At 57.1% G+C, this 23,151-nt stretch overlaps 1 protein-coding gene across 1 annotated transcript in view; it reads right to left on the reverse strand.

Moving 5' to 3' along the window:
• The window catches only part of PTGFRN (prostaglandin F2 receptor inhibitor), a 36,661-nt gene extending 16,663 nt beyond the window's left edge, over positions 1–19,998 (reverse strand). The window contains exons 1-2 of the mRNA XM_073551041.1: positions 19,798–19,998; positions 653–1,021 (exon numbers count right to left, since the gene is read on the reverse strand). Coding sequence (XP_073407142.1) covers positions 653–1,021; positions 19,798–19,852 — 424 coding nt within the window. The 5' untranslated portion in view covers positions 19,853–19,998. The remainder of the gene's footprint in view (positions 1–652; positions 1,022–19,797) is intronic.
• Between the last annotated feature and the right edge of the window lie 3,153 nt (positions 19,999–23,151).

Raw genomic sequence — 23,151 nt, forward strand, 5'->3', positions numbered from 1 at the left:
GACCATCTAGGATTGGTGGGTTACAGGACGTCCCCTCCCTGTGGTTCAGCGTATGTGGGGTGGAGTATCTGAGCGGGGGTGGTACCTTTACCGCAGACCATCTAGGATTGGTCAGTTACAAACGTCCCCTCCCTGTGGTGCAGCGTATGAGGGGTGGACTATCTGGGCAGGGGTGGTACCTTTACCCCAGACCATCTAGGATTGGTCGGTTACAGGACGTCCCCTCCCTGTGGTGCAGCGTATGAGGGGTGGAATATCTGAGCGGGGGTGGTACCTTTGCCCCGGACCATCTAGGATTGGTTGGTTACAGGACGTCCCCTCCCTATGGTGCATCGTATGCGGGGTGGAGTATCTGAGCGGGGGTGGTACCTTTGCCCCGGACCATCTAGGATTGGTTGATTCTAAGACGTTCCCTCCCTGTGGACCAGTGTATGCGGGGTGGAGTATCTGAGCGGGGGTGGTACCTTTGCCCCGGACCATCTAGGATTGGTTGGTTACAGGATGTCCCCTCCCTATGGTGCAGCGTATGCGGGGTGGAGTATTTGAGCGGGGGCGGTACCTTTGCCCCGGACCATCTAGGATTGGTTGATTCTAAAACGTCCCCTCCCTGTGGAGCATTGTATGCGGGGTGGATTATGAGTGGGGGTGGTACCTTTCAGCTGGACGTGGGCCTCGTAGTTGCCGCTGTAGGTGGCGTCGGTGCTGGGTGTGGAACAGGTGTAATTTCCCTCGTCGGCCGCCCGTAGCTGGTGAATATGGAGCTGCACCTCGCTGTTTCCTGTCCTCAGCAGTCGGAGATCCTGGGAATCCACTCGGTCCTTGTAGGAGGCGTGTGTGTAGGTCGGGTCCCAGGTGCTGAGCAGCTGCACTGCAGACCCCACCCCCGAGGAGTACATCCACTCAAAGTTCTGCTCTCTGGGGCCCTCATAATCACTAACGTTACAAGAGATGGAGACCTTGGTACCTTCCACCCGCAGAAGGGGTCCATACGGGACACGGACTACACGACCCAGCACTGCACCTGCAGGAGAAAAAAAAAAAAAAAAACAGCACATGACCAAGAACTCCAATCACAGCACACTCTGAGGGGTGGGGGCAGAGGTGGGGAACAAAGCCGCAGCTCTGGATGTGACTGGAGAACACAGCAGAACACTGCAGAACGTCGCTCCGCTTTGTGACTGCAGAGCGTTACTTATCCATACGGCAGTCTAGCAGCCCCCGGACTGGAGATGGAGGGGACCATTATAGGGGTACAACAGACAGCACTTGACCCCCAGGCTCAGTGAGTCTGACACTCACCCCGGAGGTTAGACGGCGAGGAGTCGCGTGACCTCAGCACGGCCTGTGATGCCATCAGCGTGGCGCTCCCGATAACAGCAGCGCTATTCAGAGTCCTGTCTAGCCTGCAGTAATGAATTCTGGGAAATAGTTCACAAAACTGCCAGAGGTCGAAGGGTTAACTCCATCCCTGCTGAACCGCGCTGCACGTCATTAACCCTTCAATGGCCAAAGAGCCCCAACGTCCGGACAGGTGCCACGGTTCTGGCGTTCATAACACGGCACGACAGCAGCTTAATACGACCGCCGGCCGCGCACCACCCGGATCAGACTCTCCACCGCCAACTGAACGCGGAGCCGGACTCCTGAAACGCGAGAGCGTGGCGGCTCTTCACCAGGGACCTGCCCGACCATGGATGTCTACAGAATGATTATCCTCCGCGGCGCCGATGATCTCTGCTGTCAGCAGAACTTCAGTGTAAAGAACTAACCGTCCTGGGGTCCTGACCGCAGCCAGCACCCCCAATGCACAGCCACCCCCTGCACCATGAGACCTGGTCACCCTGTCCGACAGGTTTTCTGAGGCTCATTTCCCAGGAAGCCGATGATGCAGCCACCCAGGATAAACAAGGAGCGCAGCCTGCAAGTGACGACAGAGCCCCGGCCGAGGGCCACACCCGGGACAGACAGTCACTGCACTGCGGAGCCAAGAGAACGCCACACATGACCCAAGAGCAGAGGGACAGGACCGCCAGGGGGCCCACAGGTCACACACCCCAGAGAAGAGAGGACAGGACCGCCAGGGGGGCCCACAGGTCACACGACCCCAGAGAGGACAGGACCACCAGGGGAGCCCAAAGGTCACACGACCCCAGAGAGGACAGAACCGCCAGGGGGGCCCACAGGTCACACGACCCCAGAGAGGGCAGGACCACCAGGGGGGCCCACAGGTCACACACCCCAGAGCAGAGAGGACAGAACCGCCAGGGGGGCCCACAGGTCACACACCCCAGAGAAGAGAGGACAGGACCGCCAGGGGGGCCCACAGGTCACACGACCCCAGAGAGGACAGGACCACCAGGGGAGCCCAAAGGTCACACGACCCCAGAGAGGACAGAACCGCCAGGGGGGCCCACAGGTCACACGACCCCAGAGAGGGCAGGACCACCAGGGGGGCCCACAGGTCACACACCCCAGAGCAGAGAGGACAGAACCGCCAGGGGGGCCCACAGGTCACACACCCCAGAGAAGAGAGGACAGGACCGCCAGGGGGGCCCACAGGTCACACACCCCAGAGCAGAGAGGACAGAACCGCCAGGGGGGCCCACAGGTCACACACCCCAGAGCAGAGAGGACAGAACCGCCAGGGGGGCCCACAGGTCACACGACCCCAGAGAAGAGAGGACAGGACCGCCAGGGGGGCCCACAGGTCACACACCCCAGAGCAGAGAGGACAGAACCGCCAGGGGGGCCCACAGGTCACACGACCCCAGAGAAGAGAGGACAGGACCGCCAGGGGGGCCCACAGGTCACACACCCCAGAGAAGAGAGGACAGGACCGCCAGGGGGGCCCACAGGTCACACGACCCCAGAGAGGGCAGGACCACCAGGGGGGCCCACAGGTCACACACCCCAGAGCAGAGAGGACAGAACCGCCAGGGGGGCCCACAGGTCACACACCCCAGAGAAGAGAGGACAGGACCGCCAGGGGGGCCCACAGGTCACACACCCCAGAGCAGAGAGGACAGAACCGCCAGGGGGGCCCACAGGTCACACACCCCAGAGCAGAGAGGACAGAACCGCCAGGGGGGCCCACAGGTCACACACCCCAGAGCAGAGAGGACAGAACCGCCAGGGGGGCCCACAGGTCACACACCCCAGAGCAGAGAGGACAGAACCGCCAGGGGGGCCCACAGGTCACACGACCCCAGAGAAGAGAGGACAGGACCGCCAGGGGGGCCCACAGGTCACACACCCCAGAGAAGAGAGGACAGGACCGCCAGGGGGGCCCACAGGTCACACGACCCCAGAGAAGAGAGGACAGGACCGCCAGGGGGGCCCACAGGTCACACACCCCAGAGAAGAGAGGACAGGACCGCCAGGGGGGCCCACAGGTCACACACCCCAGAGAAGAGAGGACAGGACCGCCAGGGGGGCCCACAGGTCACACACCCCAGAGAAGAGAGGACAGAACCGCCAGGGGGGCCCACAGGTCACACGACCCCAGAGAGGGCAGGACCACCAGGGGGGCCCACAGGTCACACGACCCCAGAGAGGGCAGGACCACCAGGGGGGCCCACAGGTCACACGACCCCAGAGAGGGCAGGACCACCAGGGGGGCCCACAGGTCACACGACCCCAGAGAGGGCAGGACCACCAGGGGGGCCCACAGGTCACACGACCCCAGAGAGGGCAGGACCGCCAGGGGGGCCCAAAGGTCACACGACCCCAGAGCAGAGAGGGACAGGGGTGGCTCACAGGCCACACGACCCCAGAGCAGAGAGGACCGCCGGGGGGGGATTAGGATTGGCCCCGGGTCTCACACTGACCGCTCCCCGACAGTCCCCTGCCTCCAATATCCCAATATGGCTGACGAGGGTGTTCTGAGCACGAGGCAGAGTTATTGGCGCCAGCACATGGCGACCTCGGGTAACGGACCCCTGGGTGCAGAGGCCTCCTCCTGACTGTGGGTAGGGCGCCGCCATGACTGTACTATGCCTTTCTCAGCAGCGTTTGTCACCCAGGACGAGTCTGGACAGGCCCCAGACACAAGAGAAGCTGTCACCCTGCCAGACCGCACCCTGGAGAGCCGACAGCGGGTGACTGCTCCAGAGCCTGTGAGGTTAACAACACCCCAGACATCAAGTAGTAACTAAGGAAAGCAGCAGACGTCAGCGTGCCCCCATATTCACTTATTGAGGGGTGTCAGCGGAAATCGAGGGTCTCACACATCATCATCACTGGTGACAGCCAGATACGCAGTCACGGAAGGGTTAATGCATGGTGCTGCCGGGGAAGGGGAGCGCTCAGCAGCGGTGGTGGGTCCTTGTAGGGGCATAGAGAGGGGCCGCCCCACAGCTGTGCGCCCTGCTCAGAGAGCCCCCCCGAGTCACCAACTCCAGGGTCATCCCCCCCTGGGGGAAAGAGGGGGCAATTAGTAAGGAGAGGGTGTGACCCCCAGAACAGAGACTACAATTACTCCCTGTTATCAACCATTACTGGGGAGGAGACTGTAGGACAGGAGACTACAATCTATTACTCCCTGTTATCAGCCATTACTGGGGAGGAGACTGTAGGACAGGAGACTACAATCTATTACTCCCCGTTATCAGCCATTACTGGGGAGGAGACTGTAGGACAGGAGACTACAATCTATTACTCCCCGTTATCAGCCATTACTGGGGGAGGAGACTGTAGGACAGGAGACTACAATCTATTACTCCCTGTTATCAGCCATTACTGGGGGAGGAGACTGTAGGACAGGAGACTACAATCTATTACTCCCTGTTATCAGCCATTACTGGGGGAGGAGACTGTAGGACAGGAGACTACAATCTATTACTCCCCGTTATCAGCCATTACTGGGGAGGAGACTGTAGGACAGGAGACTACAATCTATTACTCCCTGTTATCAACCATTACTGGGGAGGAGACTGTAGGACAGGAGACTACAATCTATTACTCCCTGTTATCAGCCATTACTGGGGAGGAGACTGTAGGACAGGAGACTACAATCTATTACTCCCTGTTATCAACCATTACTGGGGAGGAGACTGTAGGACAGGAGACTACAATCTATTACTCCCCGTTATCAGCCATTACTGGGGAGGAGACTGTAGGACAGGAGACTACAATCTATTACTCCCTGTTATCAACCATTACTGGGGAGGAGACTGTAGGACAGGAGACTACAATCTATTACTCCCTGTTATCAGCCATTACTGGGGGAGGAGACTGTAGGACAGGAGACTACAATCTATTACTCCCCATTATCAGCCATTACTGGGGGAGGAGACTGTAGGACAGGAGACTACAATCTATTACTCCCTGTTATCAGCCATTACTGGGGAGGAGACTGTAGGACAGGAGACTACAATCTATTACTCCCTGTTATCAGCCATTACTGGGGGAGGAGACTGTAGGACAGGAGACTACAATCTATTACTCCCCGTTATCAGCCATTACTGGGGAGGAGACTGTAGGACAGGAGACTGCAATCTATTACTCCCCGTTATCAGCCATTACTGGGGGAGGAGACTGTAGGACAGGAGACTACAATCTATTACTCCCCGTTATCAGCCATTACTGGGGAGGAGACTGTAGGACAGGAGACTACAATCTATTACTCCCTGTTATCAGCCATTACTGGGGGAGGAGACTGTAGGACAGGAGACTACAATCTATTACTCCCCGTTATCAGCCATTACTGGGGAGGAGACTGTAGGACAGGAGACTACAATCTATTACTCCCTGTTATCAACCATTACTGGGGAGGAGACTGTAGGACAGGAGACTACAATCTATTACTCCCTGTTATCAGCCATTACTGGGGGAGGAGACTGTAGGACAGGAGACTACAATCTATTACTCCCCATTATCAGCCATTACTGGGGGAGGAGACTGTAGGACAGGAGACTACAATCTATTACTCCCTGTTATCAGCCATTACTGGAGGAGGAGACTGTAGGACAGGAGACTACAATCTATTACTCCCCGTTATCAGCCATTACTGGGGAGGAGACTGTAGGACAGGAGACTACAATCTATTACTCCCTGTTATCAGCCATTACTGGGGGAGGAGACTGTAGGACAGGAGACTACAATCTATTACTCCCCGTTATCAGCCATTACTGGGGAGGAGACTGTAGGACAGGAGACTGCAATCTATTACTCCCTGTTATCAGCCATTACTGGGGAGGAGACTGTAGGACAGGAGACTACAATCTATTACTCCCCGTTATCAGCCATTACTGGGGGAGGAGACTGTAGGACAGGAGACTACAATCTATTACTCCCCGTTATCAGCCATTACTGGGGGAGGAGACTGTAGGACAGGAGACTACAATCTATTACTCCCTGTTATCAGCCATTACTGGAGGAGGAGACTGTAGGACAGGAGACTACAATCTATTACTGCCTGTTATCAGCCATTACTGGGGAGGAGACTATAGGACAGGAGACTACAATCTATTACTCCCCGTTATCAGCCATTACTGGGGGAGGAGACTGTAGGACAGGAGACTACAATCTATTACTCCCTGTTATCAGCCATTACTGGGGGAGGAGACTGTAGGACAGGAGACTACAATCTATTACTCCCTGTTATCAGCCATTACTGGGGGAGGAGACTGTAGGACAGGAGACTACAATCTATTACTCCCTGTTATCAGCCATTACTGGGGGAGGAGACTGTAGGACAGGAGACTACAATCTATTACTCCCTGTTATCAGCCATTACTGGGGGAGGAGACTGTAGGACAGGAGACTACAATCTATTACTCCCCGTTATCAGCCATTACTGGAGGAGGAGACTGTAGGACAGGAGACTACAATCTATTACTCCCTGTTATCAGCCATTACTGGGGGAGGAGACTGTAGGACAGGAGACTACAATCTATTACTCCCCATTATCAGCCATTACTGGAGGAGGAGACTGTAGGACAGGAGACTACAATCTATTACTCCCTGTTATCAGCCATTACTGGGGGAGGAGACTGTAGGACAGGAGACTACAATCTATTACTCCCCGTTATCAGCCATTACTGGGGAGGAGACTGTAGGACAGGAGACTACAATCTATTACTCCCCGTTATCAGCCATTACTGGGGAGGAGACTGTAGGACAGGAGACTACAATCTATTACTCCCTGTTATCAACCATTACTGGGGGAGGAGACTGTAGGACAGGAGACTACAATCTATTACTCCCCGTTATCAGCCATTACTGGAGGAGGAGACTGTAGGACAGGAGACTACAATCTATTACTGCCTGTTATCAGCCATTACTGGGGGAGGAGACTGTAGGACAGGAGACTACAATCTATTACTCCCTGTTATCAGCCATTACTGGGGGAGGAGACTGTAGGACAGGAGACTACAATCTATTACTGCCTGTTATCAGCCATTACTGGAGGAGGAGACTGTAGGACAGGAGACTACAATCTATTACTCCCTGTTATCAGCCATTACTGGGGGAGGAGACTGTAGGACAGGAGACTACAATCTATTACTGCCTGTTATCAGCCATTACTGGGGAGGAGACTGTAGGACAGGAGACTACAATCTATTACTCCCCGTTATCAGCCATTACTGGGGGAGGAGACTGTAGGACAGGAGACTACAATCTATTACTCCCTGTTATCAACCATTACTGGGGGAGGAGACTGTAGGACAGGAGACTACAATCTATTACTCCCTGTTATCAGCCATTACTGGGGGAGGAGACTGTAGGACAGGAGACTACAATCTATTACTGCCTGTTATCAGCCATTACTGGGGAGGAGACTGTAGGACAGGAGACTACAATCTATTACTCCCCGTTATCAGCCATTACTGGGGGAGGAGACTGTAGGACAGGAGACTACAATCTATTACTCCCTGTTATCAGCCATTACTGGGGGAGGAGACTGTAGGACAGGAGACTACAATCTATTACTGCCTGTTATCAGCCATTACTGGGGAGGAGACTGTAGGACAGGAGACTACAATCTATTACTCCCCGTTATCAGCCATTACTGGGGGAGGAGACTGTAGGACAGGAGACTACAATCTATTACTCCCTGTTATCAGCCATTACTGGGGGAGGAGACTGTAGGACAGGAGACTACAATCTATTACTGCCTGTTATCAGCCATTACTGGGGAGGAGACTATAGGACAGGAGACTACAATCTATTACTCCCCGTTATCAGCCATTACTGGGGGAGGAGACTGTAGGACAGGAGACTACAATCTATTACTCCCTGTTATCGGCCATCACAGATGATGCCTCAGTAATTCCTCGCCCCAATGACATCACTACACCTGGCGGAGGCGCAGGTGAGTCACATGTCAGCTGACCTCAGGTAAAGGATAAGTCCCGGTTGTTTGCCTGCAGTGGTGAGATCTGGGCCCTCGCACCCTCCGGGCCCCCAGGACCGTGCAGTGTATTCTCAGGGTCCTCGGTGATAAGTCAGTGCTAGGCCTTTTATACTGGATGCCCCCTCAGCACAGGTGGTCACACTGCAGTTAGGGGGGCCGCAGCCATGCTTGGCTAGGCGGTAGGTGAAGCTGGTGGTGGTAGTAGTCCTCTGCACCGCAGATGCTGGCTGTGGGGGAGGGGCTGGAGAAGTGTGGGCAGTAGATGGGGGGAGGGCATGTGGGGTCTTTGTGTAGAAATGAGAGACCCCCTTCCCCCAGTGTGAGGGTGTGAGGGACTGTGTGACCTGAGGAGGATCTGCAGACCCCAGCACTAAAGACTGGGGGGTATGAGGGGGGTCCTGGGAGGGGGACAGCACTGCAGGGTGAAAGTTTGTGAACCCTCAAAATATTCCATATTTTCGCATAAAGTTGATCTAAAATTACATCAAATTCCGACAAAAGTCTGAAAAGAAACAAAATCAGAAAACCCAAGACTCCATTATCACTGCTGCAATGTCTGAGCGGGAAAAGTATGTGCCCCCTCCTCTGCATCTGTGCGCTGTATACAGTGGGTACGATAAGTATTCAGACCCCTTTACATTTTTCACTCTTTGTTTCATTGCAGCCATTTGGTAAATTCAAAAAAGTTCATTTTTTTTCTCATTAATGTCCACCCTGCACCCCATCCTGACTGAAAAAACAGAAATGTAGAAATTTTTGAAAAGGTATAAAAAAAAAAAAAAAAATGAAATATCACATGATCATAAGTATTCAGCCCCTTTGCTCAGACACTCATATTTTGGTCCCATGCTGTCCATTTCCTTGTGATCCTCCTTGAGATGGTTCTACTCCTTCATTGGAGTCCAGCTGTGTGTAATTACACTGATAGGACTTGATTTGTAAAGGCGCACACCTGTCTATATAAGACCTCACAGCTCACAGTGCATGTCAGACCAAATGAGAATCATGAGGCCAAAGGAACTGGCCAAGGAGCTCAGAGACAGAATTGTGGCAAGGCGCAGAGCTGACCAAGGTTACAAAAGAATTTCTGCAGTACTCAAGGTTCCTGAGAGCACAGTGGCCTCCATAATCCTTACATGGACGAAGTTTGGGACCAGCAGAAGTCTTCCTAGACCTGGCCATCCAGCCAAACTGAGCAAACGTGGGAGAAGAGCCTTGGTGAGAGAGGTAAAGAAGAACCCCAAGATCACTGTGGCTGAGCTCCACAGATGCAGTAGGGAGATGGGAGAAAGTTCCACAAAGTCACCTATCCCTGCAGCCCTCCACCAGTCGGGCCTTTATGGCAGAGTGGCCCGACGGAAGCCTCTCCTCAGTGGAAGACATAGGAAAGCTCTCAGAGTTTGCTAAAAAACACATGAAGGACTCCCAGACTATGAGAAATAAGACTCTCTGGTCTGATGAGACGAAGATAGAACTTTTTAGTGATAATTCTAAGCGGTATGCGTGGAGAAAACCAAGCACTGCTCATCACCTGCCCAATACAATCCCAACAGTGAAACATGGTGGTGGCATTCTATTGGGGTGTTTTTCAGCTGCAGGAGCAGGACATAGTAACATACGGTAGTTAGTAAGGCCGAAAAAAGACAATCCATCCAGTTCAGCCTATAAAATTCTGTCAGAATAAATCCCCAGATCTACGTCCTTCTAAAGAACCTAACCTGACTGGTTGCCATTGAAGGAAACATGAATGCGGCCAAGTACAGAGAGATCCTGGATGAAAACCTCTTCCAGAGTGCTCAGGACCTCAGACCTGGCCGAAGGTTCACCTTCCAACAAGACAATGACCCTAAGCACGCAGCTAAAATAAAGGAGAGGCTTCAGAACAACTCTGTGACCATTCCTGACCGGCCCAGCCAGAGCCCTGACCTAAACCAAATGGAGCATCTCTGGAGAGACCCGAAAATGGCTGTCCACCAACGCTCACCATCCAACCTGACGGAACCGGAGAGGATCTGCAAGGAAGAATGGCCGAGGATCCCCAAATCCAGGGGTGAGAAACTTGTGGCATCATTCCCAAAAAGACTCATGGCTGTACTAGCTCAAAAGGTGCGTCTACTCAATACTGAGAAAAGGGGCTGAATACTTATGAACATGTGAGATTTCAGGTTTTCATTAATAAATTTGCAAAAATTTCTACATTTCTGTTTTTTTTCAGTCAAGATGGGGGGCAGAGTGCACACTAATGAGGAAAAAATGAACTTTATTGAATTTACCAAATGGCCCCAATGAATCAGTGAAATATTTGAAGGGGTCTGAATACTTTCCGTACCCACCAAGTATGTGCGGCCCCCTCCTCTGCGTATCAATTAGTGAAGCACGCGCTCTGGTACGGTGGTATAAGGCGTTATCTGAGCATGCTCATGTGCTGCGAGTCTTCGGCGTGCTCATATATTATGTCCGAGTCCCCGCGGCTACAGGTCTCACAGCTATTTGTTAGCCTCAACACATGCAGGGATTGCCCAACACTAACAGCCGTGAGAATGAGCCATGCAGCCGCGGGGACTCGGACATAAGAGCATGCTGAAGACAGGTGAGCCTTTATCGAGCGCGCTCGCCCATCACTATGGATTATTCCTGCACATCGGATGGAGATTTATCCTCTTCCTCCTACCAATCAGCTGGTCTTGTGAGGTCGGTGGTTTCTCCACCTTTTTGCTTCAGCTCCATCCACAACATTTCTATAGGATTGTGGTCAGGATGTGACTCTTCTTTATTCTTCTATAGAACGACTTGTGGCTTCGGACCCTCATTCTCCAGAGATTCAAGAACATGATATCTTGTAGATGGAGGCCCTGGGAAAGTGCCAAGGATGCCCTCCCCCTCGGATGCCAGCCCAGGATCAGTGATGGTGCCCGTCCTGGCCCATAGGCAGCAGAACCAGCCCAAACCTTGATACCACCACTGCCATGTGTCACTGATGTAGGGGGATTTATGCTGGAATTTCTCTTCAAACATAACGCTTCTCATTTATACCAAAAACTCCACTCTGATCTCCTCGTCCAGAGAACACTGTCCCAGCAACTCCCGTCTTGTCCAGATGATCTGAGGAAACTGCAGAGCGGTGACTTTCTCCTTGCAGTGCTGCCGTGCACCATTGTTCACTGTCCTCCTGATGGTAAGCTCAGGAATATTATCAGCGAATCTCAGAGGCCTTTAGTTATTTAGCAGAGACCTTGGGTTCCTTTGTGACCTTTTGACTATTAGATGAAGTTCCCACGATGAGGTTTTGATGCTGCGATGAGCATTTAACATATCTAATACATCATTATCTGCTGTAAATTCGCCGAGTTCTAGGTGTGGATTTACCCTTCACAATCACATTAAAATCAGAAAGCCTGCAGGTAAAAATAACTGGTCCTAAATGAGCGGGTCTTGGAACGATGCTGCTGGTCCGCAGGCTCCTGGGGCAGTACGGCCATGAGAACACATTCAGTATCTGCAGCAGAAAAACATGCAAACACTGGAGTGATGGAAGGAACACTGCACACAATGCGGCCGTATAGGAGTTTGTCCCCCTTTTTTTTTTTTTTGAAAGGATGAAAAAAAAGATGCAAAAATACCAAAAGACCGAACATCACAGATGAGAAACAGCAGCAAATCTGCAAGGAAAGAATAATTAGCACGAAACGTCAGGAAACGATCCACTGCCGGTACTGAGAAATGACCAGGGGTGAATGCGCCCCAGCGATGGTCTGGCCCGGACACTGACGAGACCCGCGGCCCCTACGTCTGACCTCCTGAGACATCTCCTCTGCCCGCACCACCACACGTCCGGAGATCAGACCGGCGGCTCCGTGTTATCAGTAGCCACTATCTCCCGATTCTCATCCCATACACTGCAGAAGCCGGAGCTGCATTACAGCAGCCGATAATGGTGTAATGTGAACAGAGGCGAGCGACCGAACCAGAACAGCTCCATCATCAGGCAAAAACTCATTCAGAAATGGAGATTGTTCAACGATGTCACTGACAAAAAGGAGAAATTCAAGACCCAGAGATGTGACCGCGCCGAGGAACAAACGGTCCCGCAGTCACCGGCAGAATTCTGAGCGTCCATGCAATGCTCCCTGCACAAGATCAGCGGGATCCATCGTACCGGACACGAGGAAGTCACATAAATCAACGGGGAGAGCGGACGGACGCCTCAGACCTATGTGGGAACAGCGCCCAGTGTCGGACGGCTCATCAGCTTGTCTGCTCTGATGTCACCAGCAGCTCCTGCCGAGCTGCGTCCGATCACAGCTCCCTGACCCGGTGCCACAGCCTCAAACGCCAGAAGCTCCAGTCAGGGGAGCCAAAGTCAGTCCGTGAACAGAGCTGCTATCACCACACACACACACACACTACACCGCTCCGGTGTCTCTCCCGGTATCACCCCCCACACACTACACCGCTCCGGTGTCTCCCGGTATCACCCCCTCACACACACACACCACTAAGGTGTCTCCCCCCCCCCCCCACACACACTACACCGCTCCGGTGTCTCTCCTGGTATCACCCCCACACACTACACCTCTCCGGTGTCTCCCTGTATCACCCCCACACACACACCACTAAGGTGTCTCTCCCCCCAATACACCGCTCCGGTGACTACCGGTAAACCCCACCACTCCGGTGTCTCCCGGTATCACCCCCCCACACACACACGACACCACTAAGGTGTCTCTCCCCCCCCAATACACACTACACCGCTCCGGTGTCTCTCCCGGTATCACCCCCCCACACACACTACACCGCTCCGGTGACTACCCGTAAACCCCACACACACACTACACCGCTCCAGTGTCTTTCCCGGTATCACCCCCCATACACACTACACCGCTCCGGTGTCTCCCAGTATCACACACACACTCTACACCGCTCCGGTGTCTCCCGATATCACCCCCCCACACACACACACACACACTACACCGCTCCGGTGTCTCCCAGTATCACACACACACACACTACACCGCTCCGGTGTCTCCCAGTATCACACACACACTACACCGCTCCGGTGTCTCCCAGTATCACACACACACACACTACACCGCTCCGGTGTCTCCCGGTATCACCCCCACACACACACACACTACATCGCTCCGGTGTCTCCCGGTATCACCCCCCCACACACACTACACCGCTCCGGTGTCTCCCAGTATCACACACACACACTACACCGCTCCGATGTCTCTCCCGGTATCACACACACACTACAGCGCTCCGGTGTCTCCCGGTATCACCCCCCACACACACACACACTACACCGCTCCGGTGTCTCTCCCGGTATCCCCCCAACACACACTACACCGCTCCGGTGTCTCCCGGTATCACCCCCCACGCACGCACACTACACCGCTCCGGTGTCTCCCGGTATCACCCCCCCACACACACAAACACTACACCGCTCCGGTGTCTCCCAGTATCACACACACTACACCGCTCCGGTGTCTCCCGGTATCATCCCCCCCCACACACACACTACACCGCTCCGGTGTCTCCCAGTATCACACACACTACACCGCTCCGGTGTCTCTCCCGGTATCACACACACACACTACACCGCTCCGGTGTCTCCCCCGGTATCACACACACACACTACACCGCTCCGGTGTCTCCCAGTATCTCACACACACACACACTACACCGCTCCGGTGTCTCCCAGTATCACACACACACACTACACCGCTCCGGTGTCTCCCAGTATCACACACACACACTACACCGCTCCGGTGTCTCCCAGTATCACACACACACACACTACACCGCTCCGGTGTCTCCCAGTATCACACACACACACACACACTACACCGCTCCGGTGTCTCCCAGTATCACACACACTACATCGCTCCGGTGTCTCCCGGTATCACCCCCCCACACACACTACACCGCTCCGGTGTCTCCCAGTATCACACACACACACACACTACACCGCTCCGATGTCTCTCCCGGTATCACACACACACTACAGCGCTCCGGTGTCTCCCGGTATCACCACACACACACACTACACCGCTCCGGTGTCTCTCCCGGTATCCCCCCCAACACACACTACACCGCTCCGGTGTCTCCCGGTATCACCCCCCACGCACACACACTACACCGCTCCGGTGTCTCCCGGTATCACCCCCCCACACACACAAACACTACACCGCTCCGGTGTCTCCCAGTATCACACACACACACTACAGCGCTCCGGTGTCTCCCGGTATCATCCCCCCCACACACACACACACACTACAGCGCTCCGGTGTCTCTCCCGGTATCACACACACACTACAGCGCTCCGGTGTCTCTCCCGGTATCACACACACACTACAGCGCTCCGGTGTCTCTCCCGGTATCACACACACACTACAGCGCTCCGGTGTCTCTCCCGGTATCACACACACACTACAGCGCTCCGGTGTCTCTCCCGGTATCACACACACACTACAGCGCTCCGGTGTCTCTCCCGGTATCACACACACACTACAGCGCTCCGGTGTCTCTCCCGGTATCACACACACACTACAGCGCTCCGGTGTCTCTCCCGGTATCACCCCCCCCACACACACACACTACACCGCTCCGGTGTCTCCCGGTATCACCCCCCACGCACACACACTACACCGCTCCGGTGTCTCCCGGTATCACCCCCCCACACACACACAAACACTACACCGCTCCGGTGTCTCCCAGTATCACACACACACACACTACAGCGCTCCGGTGTCTCCCGGTATCATCCCCCCCACACACACACACACACTACAGCGCTCCGGTGTCTCTCCCGGTATCACACACACACTACAGCGCTCCGGTGTCTCTCCCGGTATCACACACACACTACAGCGCTCCGGTGTCTCTCCCGGTATCACACACACACTACAGCGCTCCGGTGTCTCTCCCGGTATCACACACACACTACAGCGCTCCGGTGTCTCTCCCGGTATCACCCCCCCCACACACACACACTACAGCGCTCCGGTGTCTCCCGGTATCACCCCCCCCACACACACACACACACACACACACACACACTACACCGCTCCGGTGTCTCCCAGTATCACCCCCCACACACACACACACTACACCGCTCCGGTGTCTCCCGGTATCATCCCCCCCACACACACTACACCGCTCCGGTGTCTCCCGGTATCACCCCACACACACACACACACTACACCGCTCCGGTGTCTCCCGGTATCACCCCACACACACACACACACTACACCGCTCCGGTGTCTCCCGGTATCACACACACACACTACAGCGCTCCGGTGTCTCCCGGTATCACCCCCCCACACACACTACACCGCTCCGGTGTCTCCCAGTATCACACACACTACACCGCTCCGATGTCTCCCGGTATCATCCCCCCACACACTACACCGCTCCGGTGTCTCCCAGTATCACACACACACTACATCGCTCCGGTGTCTATCCCGGTATCACACACACACACTACAGCGCTCCGGTGTCTCCCAGTATCACACACTACACCGCTCCGGTGTCTCCCGGTATCTCACACACACTACATCGCTCCGGTGTCTCTCGGTATCACCCCCCTCACACACACTACACCGCTCCGGTGTCTCCCAGTATCGCACACACACACACACACACACGACATCGCTCCGGTGTCTCCCGGTATCATCCCCCCCACACACACACCGCTCCGGTGTCTCCCGGTATCACCCCCCCCACACACACACACAGACACTACACCGCTCCGGTGTCTCCCGGTATCACCCCCCCCACACACACACACAGACACTACACCGCTCCGGTATCACAAACACACACACACTACAGCGCTCCGATGTCTCCCGGTATCACACACACACACTACACTGCTCCGGTGTCTCCCGGTATCACCCCCCCACACACTACACCGCTCCGGTGTCTCCCGGTATCACACGCACACACACACTACACCGCTCCGGTGTCTCCCGGTATCACACGCACACTACACCGCTCCGGTATCACACGCACACTACACCGCTCCGGTGTCTCCCGGTATCACACGCACACTACACCGCTCCGGTGTCTCCCGGTATCACACGCACACTACACCGCTCCGGTGTCTCCCGGTATCACACGCACACTCACACACACACACACTACACCGCTCCGGTGTCTCCCGGTATCACCCCCCCACACACTACACCGCTCCGGTGTCTCCCGGTATCACCCCCCCACACACACACACAACTACACCACTCCGGTGTCTCCCAGTATCACCCCCCCCACACACACACACTACACCGCTCCGGTGTCTCCCAGTATCACCCCCCCACACACACACACACACACACTACACCGCTCCGGTGTCTCCCGGTATCACACACACACTACACCGCTCCGGTGTCTCCCGGTATCACACACACTGCACCGCTCCGGTGTCTCCCGGTATCACACACACTGCACCGCTCCGGTGTCTTCCGGTATCACACACACTACACCGCTCCGGTGTCTCCCGGTATCACACACACTACACCGCTCCGGTGTCTCCCGGTATCACACACACTGCACCGCTCCGGTGTCTCCCGGTATCACACACACTGCACCGCTCCGGTGTCTCCCGGTATCACACACACTGCACCGCTCCGGTGTCTCCCGGTATCACACACACTGCACCGCTCCGGTGTCTCCCGGTATCACACACGCACTTCACCACTCCGATGTCTCCCGGTATCATCCCCCCCACACACACACTACACCACTCCGGTGTCTCCCGGTATCACCCCCCCCACACACACACACAGACACTACACCTCTCTGGTGTCTCCCGGTATCACAAGCACACAACACCGCTCCGGTGTTTCCTGGTATCACACACACGCTACACCGCTCCGGTGTCTCCCGCTATCACACACACACTACACCGCTCCGGTGTCTCCCGGTATCACACACACGCTACACCGCTCCGGTGTCTCCCGGTATCACCCCCCACACACATGCTACACCGCTCCGGTGTCTCCCGGTATCACCCCCCACACACATGCTACACCGCTCCGGTGTCTCCCGGTATCACACACACACACACACACACACTACACCGCTCCGGTGTCTCCCGGTATCACACACACACACACACACACTACACCGCTCCGGTGTCTCCCGGTATCACACACACACACTACACCGCTCCGGTGTCTCCCGGTATCACCCCCCCACACACACACACACTACACCACTCCGGTGTCTCCCGGTATCACACACACTGCACCGCTCCGGTGTCTCCCGGTATCACACACACACTGCACCGCTCCGGTGTCTCCCGGTATCACCCCCCACACACATGCTACACCGCTCCGGTGTCTCCCGGTATCACCCCCCACACACATGCTACACCGCTCCGGTGTCTCCCGGTATCACACACACACACACACACACACTACACCGCTCCGGTGTCTCCCGGTATCACACACACACACACACACACTACACCGCTCCGGTGTCTCCCGGTATCACACACACACACTACACCGCTCCGGTGTCTCCCGGTATCACCCCCCCACACACACACACACTACACCACTCCGGTGTCTCCCGGTATCACACACACTGCACCGCTCCGGTGTCTCCCGGTATCACACACACACTGCACCGCTCCGGTGTCTCCCGGTATCACACACACACTGCACCGCTCCGGTGTCTCCCGGTATCACACACACACTGCACCGCTCCGGTGTCTCCCGGTATCACACACACACTGCACCGCTCCGGTGTCTCCCGGTATCACACACACACTGCACCGCTCCGGTGTCTCCCGGTATCACACACACACTGCACCGCTCCGGTGTCTCCCGGTATCACACACACACTGCACCGCTCCGGTGTCTCCCGGTATCACACACACACTGCACCGCTCCGGTGTCTCCCGGTATCACACACACACTGCACCGCTCCGGTGTCTCCCGGTATCACACACACACTGCACCGCTCCGGTGTCTCCCGGTATCACACACACACTGCACCGCTCCGGTGTCTCCCGGTATCACACACACACTGCACCGCTCCGGTGTCTCCCGGTATCACACACACACTGCACCGCTCCGGTGTCTCCCGGTATCACACACACACTGCACCGCTCCGGTGTCTCCCGGTATCACACACACACTGCACCGCTCCGGTGTCTCCCGGTATCACACACACACTGCACCGCTCCGGTGTCTCCCGGTATCACACACACACTGCACCGCTCCGGTGTCTCCCGGTATCACACACACACTGCACCGCTCCGGTGTCTCCCGGTATCACACACACACTGCACCGCTCCGGTGTCTCCCGGTATCACACACACACTGCACCGCTCCGGTGTCTCCCGGTATCACACACACACTGCACCGCTCCGGTGTCTCCCGGTATCACACACACACTGCACCGCTCCGGTGTCTCCCGGTATCACACACACACTGCACCGCTCCGGTGTCTCCCGGTATCACACACACACTGCACCGCTCCGGTGTGTCTCCCGGTATCACACACACTGCACCGCTCCGGTGTGTCTCCCGGTATCACACACACTGCACCGCTCCGGTGTGTCTCCCGGTATCACACACACTGCACCGCTCCGGTGTCTCCCGGTATCACACACACGCTACACCGCTCCGGTGTGTCTCCCGGTATCACACACACACTGCACCGCTCCGGTGTGTCTCCCGGTATCACACACACTGCACCGCTCCGGTGTGTCTCCCGGTATCACACACACTGCACCGCTCCGGTGTGTCTCCCGGTATCACACACACACTGCACCGCTCCGGTGTGTCTCCCGGTATCACACACACACTGCACCGCTCCGGTGTCTCCCGGTATCACACACACTGCACCGCTCCGGTGTGTCTCCCGGTATCACACACACTGCACCGCTCCGGTGTGTCTCCCGGTATCACACACACACTGCACCGCTCCGGTGTCTCCCGGTATCACACACACACTGCACCGCTCCGGTGTCTCCCGGTATCACACACACTGCACCGCTCCGGTGTGTCTCCCGGTATCACACACACTGCACCGCTCCGGTGTGTCTCCCGGTATCACACACACACTGCACCGCTCCGGTGTCTCCCGGTATCACACACACACTGCACCGCTCCGGTGTCTCCCGGTATCACACACACACTGCACCGCTCCGGTGTCTCCCGGTATCACACACACACTGCACCGCTCCGGTGTCTCCCGGTATCACACACACTGCACCGCTCCGGTGTCTCCCGGTATCACACACACACTGCACCGCTCCGGTGTCTCCCGGTATCACACACACACTGCACCGCTCCGGTGTCTCCCGGTATCACACACACTGCACCGCTCCGGTGTCTCCCGGTATCACACACACTGCACCGCTCCGGTGTCTCCCGGTATCACACACACTACACCGCTCCTCAGCAGTCTCCGGTCCCGGCACTCACCGCTGAGGAGGAGCAGGAGCGGCGCGGGGGCTCCGGTGGTTCCCGGGCTCCTCATGCTTCTTCTCACGTCCCGCCGGCTCCACGCAACAAAACGCGAGGACACACAGTGCCCGGGGGAGGAGCCAACAACACCACGCCCACGGCACGCCCACCTGACACACCTCGCACTGACGTCACCACAGGTGAGCGCTCACACCTGCGCGATAGTAGCCACTCAGCGGCCGCCATAGCAACCTGTGCTGCTGTGTGATTGGCTTATCCTAACGGAGGGGGCGGAGCTTCTACTTCATTCAGGTGAAACTGAGGCGAAGAACTGGAGACGAGACCAGAAACCGGCGCGGCCGAGTACCGTAATCCCCCGGAGTGAGGCGCGGCGGCCCGGGCTGCCGTAATTATACTGATAGAAGCGCGAAGTTGGTTTCTTATTATCAGTAATCTTCTCTTTTCTGTTTTTTTATAGGTTTCACAAAAAATAGTAATCACACAACACAGTGAGGAGCCGGCGGGGAAGACGCTGAGCAGCAGCTGCTGTAACACCGGCACAAAGAGGGCGGGAATGAAAGGGTTAAATGACTGTGGACCCCTGACCTCACCCTGCAGACATATAGGAAAGGGAGGCCGCGTCACAGCCTGGAGCATCACCGCCTGCCAGCTACCCCTCAATAACACCCCCCCTCTCTGGAGTACACCCCCCCCTCTGGAGTACACCGCCCCTCTCTGGAGTACACCCCCCCTCTCTGGAGTACACCGCCCCTCTCTGGAGTACACCGCCCCTCTCTGGAGTACACTCCCCCTCTCTGGAGTACACCGCCCCTCTCTGGAGTACACCCCCCCTCTCTGGAGTACACCCCCTCCTCTCTGGAGTACACTCCCCCTCTCTGGAGTACACCGCCCCTCTCTGGAGTACACCGCCCCTCTCTGGAGTACACCCCCCCTCTCTGGAGTACACCCCCCCTCTCTGGAGTACACCCCCCCCCTCTCTGGAGTACACTCCCCCTCTCTGGAGTACACCCCCCCCCTCTCTGGAGTACACCCCCCCCTCTCTGGAGTACACCGCCCCTCTCTGGAGTACACCCCCCCCCTCTCTGGAGTACACTCCCCCTCTCTGGAGTACACCCCCCCCCTCTCTGGAGTACACCCCCCCCTCTCTGGAGTACACCGCCCCTCTCTGGGGTACACCGCCCCTCTCTGGAGTACACTCCCCCTCTCTGGAGTACACCGCCCCTCTCTGGAGTACACTCCCCCTCTCTGGAGTACACCGCCCCCTCTCTGGAGTACACCGCCCCCTCTCTGGAGTACACCCCCCCTCTCTGGAGTACACCCCCCCCTCTCTGGAGTACACTCCCCCTCTCTGGAGTACACCGCCCCTCTCTGGAGTACACTCCCCCTCTCTGGAGTACACTCCCCCTCTCTGGAGTACACCGCCCCCTCTCTGGAGTACACCGCCCCCTCTCTGGGGTACACCGCCCCTCTCTGGAGTACACCGCCCCCTCTCTAGAGTACACCCCCCCTCTCTGGAGTACACCCCCCCTCTCTGGAGTACACCCCCCTTCTCTGGAGTACACCTCCCCCTCTCTGGGGTACACCGCCCCTCTCTGGAGTACACCGCCCCTCTCTGGAGTACACCGCCCCTCTCTGGGGTACACCTCCCCCTCTCTGGAGTACACCCCCCCTCTCTGGAGTACACCCCCCTCTCTGGAGTACACCCCCCCTCTCTGGAGTACACCGCCCCCTCTCTGGAGTACACCGCCCCCTCTCTGGAGTACACCGCCCCCTCTCTGGAGTACACCGCCCCCTCTCTAGAGTACACCGCCCCTCTCTGGAGTACACCGCCCCCTCTCTAGAGTACACCGCCCCCTCTCTGGAGTACACCGCCCCCTCTCTGGAGTACACCCCCCCCTCTCTGGAGTACACCGCCCCCTCTCTGGAGTACACCCCCCTCTCTAGAGTACACCGCCCCTCTCTGGAGTACACCGCCCCCTCTCTAGAGTACACCCCCCTCTCTAGAGTACACCGCCCCCTCTCTGGAGTACACCGCCCCTCTCTGGAGTACACCGCCCCCTCTCTAGAGTACACCGCCCCCTCTCTAAAGTACACCCCCCCTCTCTGGAGTACACCGCCCCCTCTGTGGGATACACCGCCCCCTCTCTGGAGTACACCGCCCCCTCTCTGGAGTACACCTCCCCCTCTCTGGAGTACACCGCCCCTCTCTGGAGTACACCGCACCCTCTCTAGAGTACACCCCCCCTCTGTGGGATACACCGCCCCCTCTCTGGGGTACACCTCCCCCTCTCTGGAGTACACCTCCCCCTCTCTGGGGTACACCGCCCCCTCTCTGCAGTACACCCCCCCTCTCTCTGGGGTACACCGCCCCCTCTCTGGAGTACACCGCCCCCTCTCTGGGGTACACCGCCCCCTCTCTGGAGTACACCGCCCCCTCTCTGGAGTACACCGCCCCTCTCTGGAGTACACCACCCCCTTTCTGGGGTACACCGCCCCCTCTCTAGAGTACACCGCCCCTCTATGGAGTACACCGCCCCCTCTCTAGAGTACACCGCCCCCTCTCTAGAGTACACCGCCCCCTCTCTGGGGTACACCGCCCCTCTCTAGAGTACACCGCCCCCTCTCTGGAGTACACCGCCACCTCTCTGGAGTACACCGCCCCCTCTCTGGGATACACCGCCCCCTCTCTGGAGTACACCGCCCCCTCTCTGGGATACACCGCCCCCTCTCTGGGGTACAGCCCCCTCTCTCTGGGGTACACCGCCCCCTCTCTAGAGTACACCGCCCCCTCTCTGGGGTACACCGCCCCCACTCTGGGATACACCGCCCCCTCTGTGGAGTACACCGCCCCCTCTCTCTGGGATACACAGCCCCCTTCCTCCTCTCTGGGGTACACCGCCTCCACTCTGGGATACACCGCCCCCTCTCTGGAGTACACCGCCCCCTCTCTGGGATACACTGCCCCCTCTCTGGGGTACACCGCCCCCTCTCTGGGATACACCGCCCCCTCTCTGGGGTACACCGCCCCCTCTCTGGGGTACACCGCCCCCTCTCAGGGCTACACCGCCCCCTCTCTGGGGTACACCGCCCCCTCTTTGGAGTACACCGCCCCCTCTCTGGGCTACACCGCCCCCTCTCTGGGGTACACCTCCCCCTCTCTGGAGTACACCTCCCCCTCTCTGGGGTACACCGCCCCCTCTCTCTGGAGTACACCCCCCCTCTCTCTGGGGTACACCGCCCCCTCTCTGGAGTACACCTCCCCCTCTCTGGGGTACACCGCCCCCTCTCTGGAGTACACCGCCCCCTCTCTGGAGTACACCGCCCCCTCTCTGGAGTACACCTCCCCCTCTC

This window comes from Dendrobates tinctorius, unplaced genomic scaffold (genome assembly GCF_039654945.1).
Source record: "Dendrobates tinctorius isolate UK_male_01 unplaced genomic scaffold, ASM3965494v1 ptg000172l, whole genome shotgun sequence".
NCBI classification, from domain to species: domain Eukaryota; kingdom Metazoa; phylum Chordata; class Amphibia; order Anura; family Dendrobatidae; genus Dendrobates; species Dendrobates tinctorius.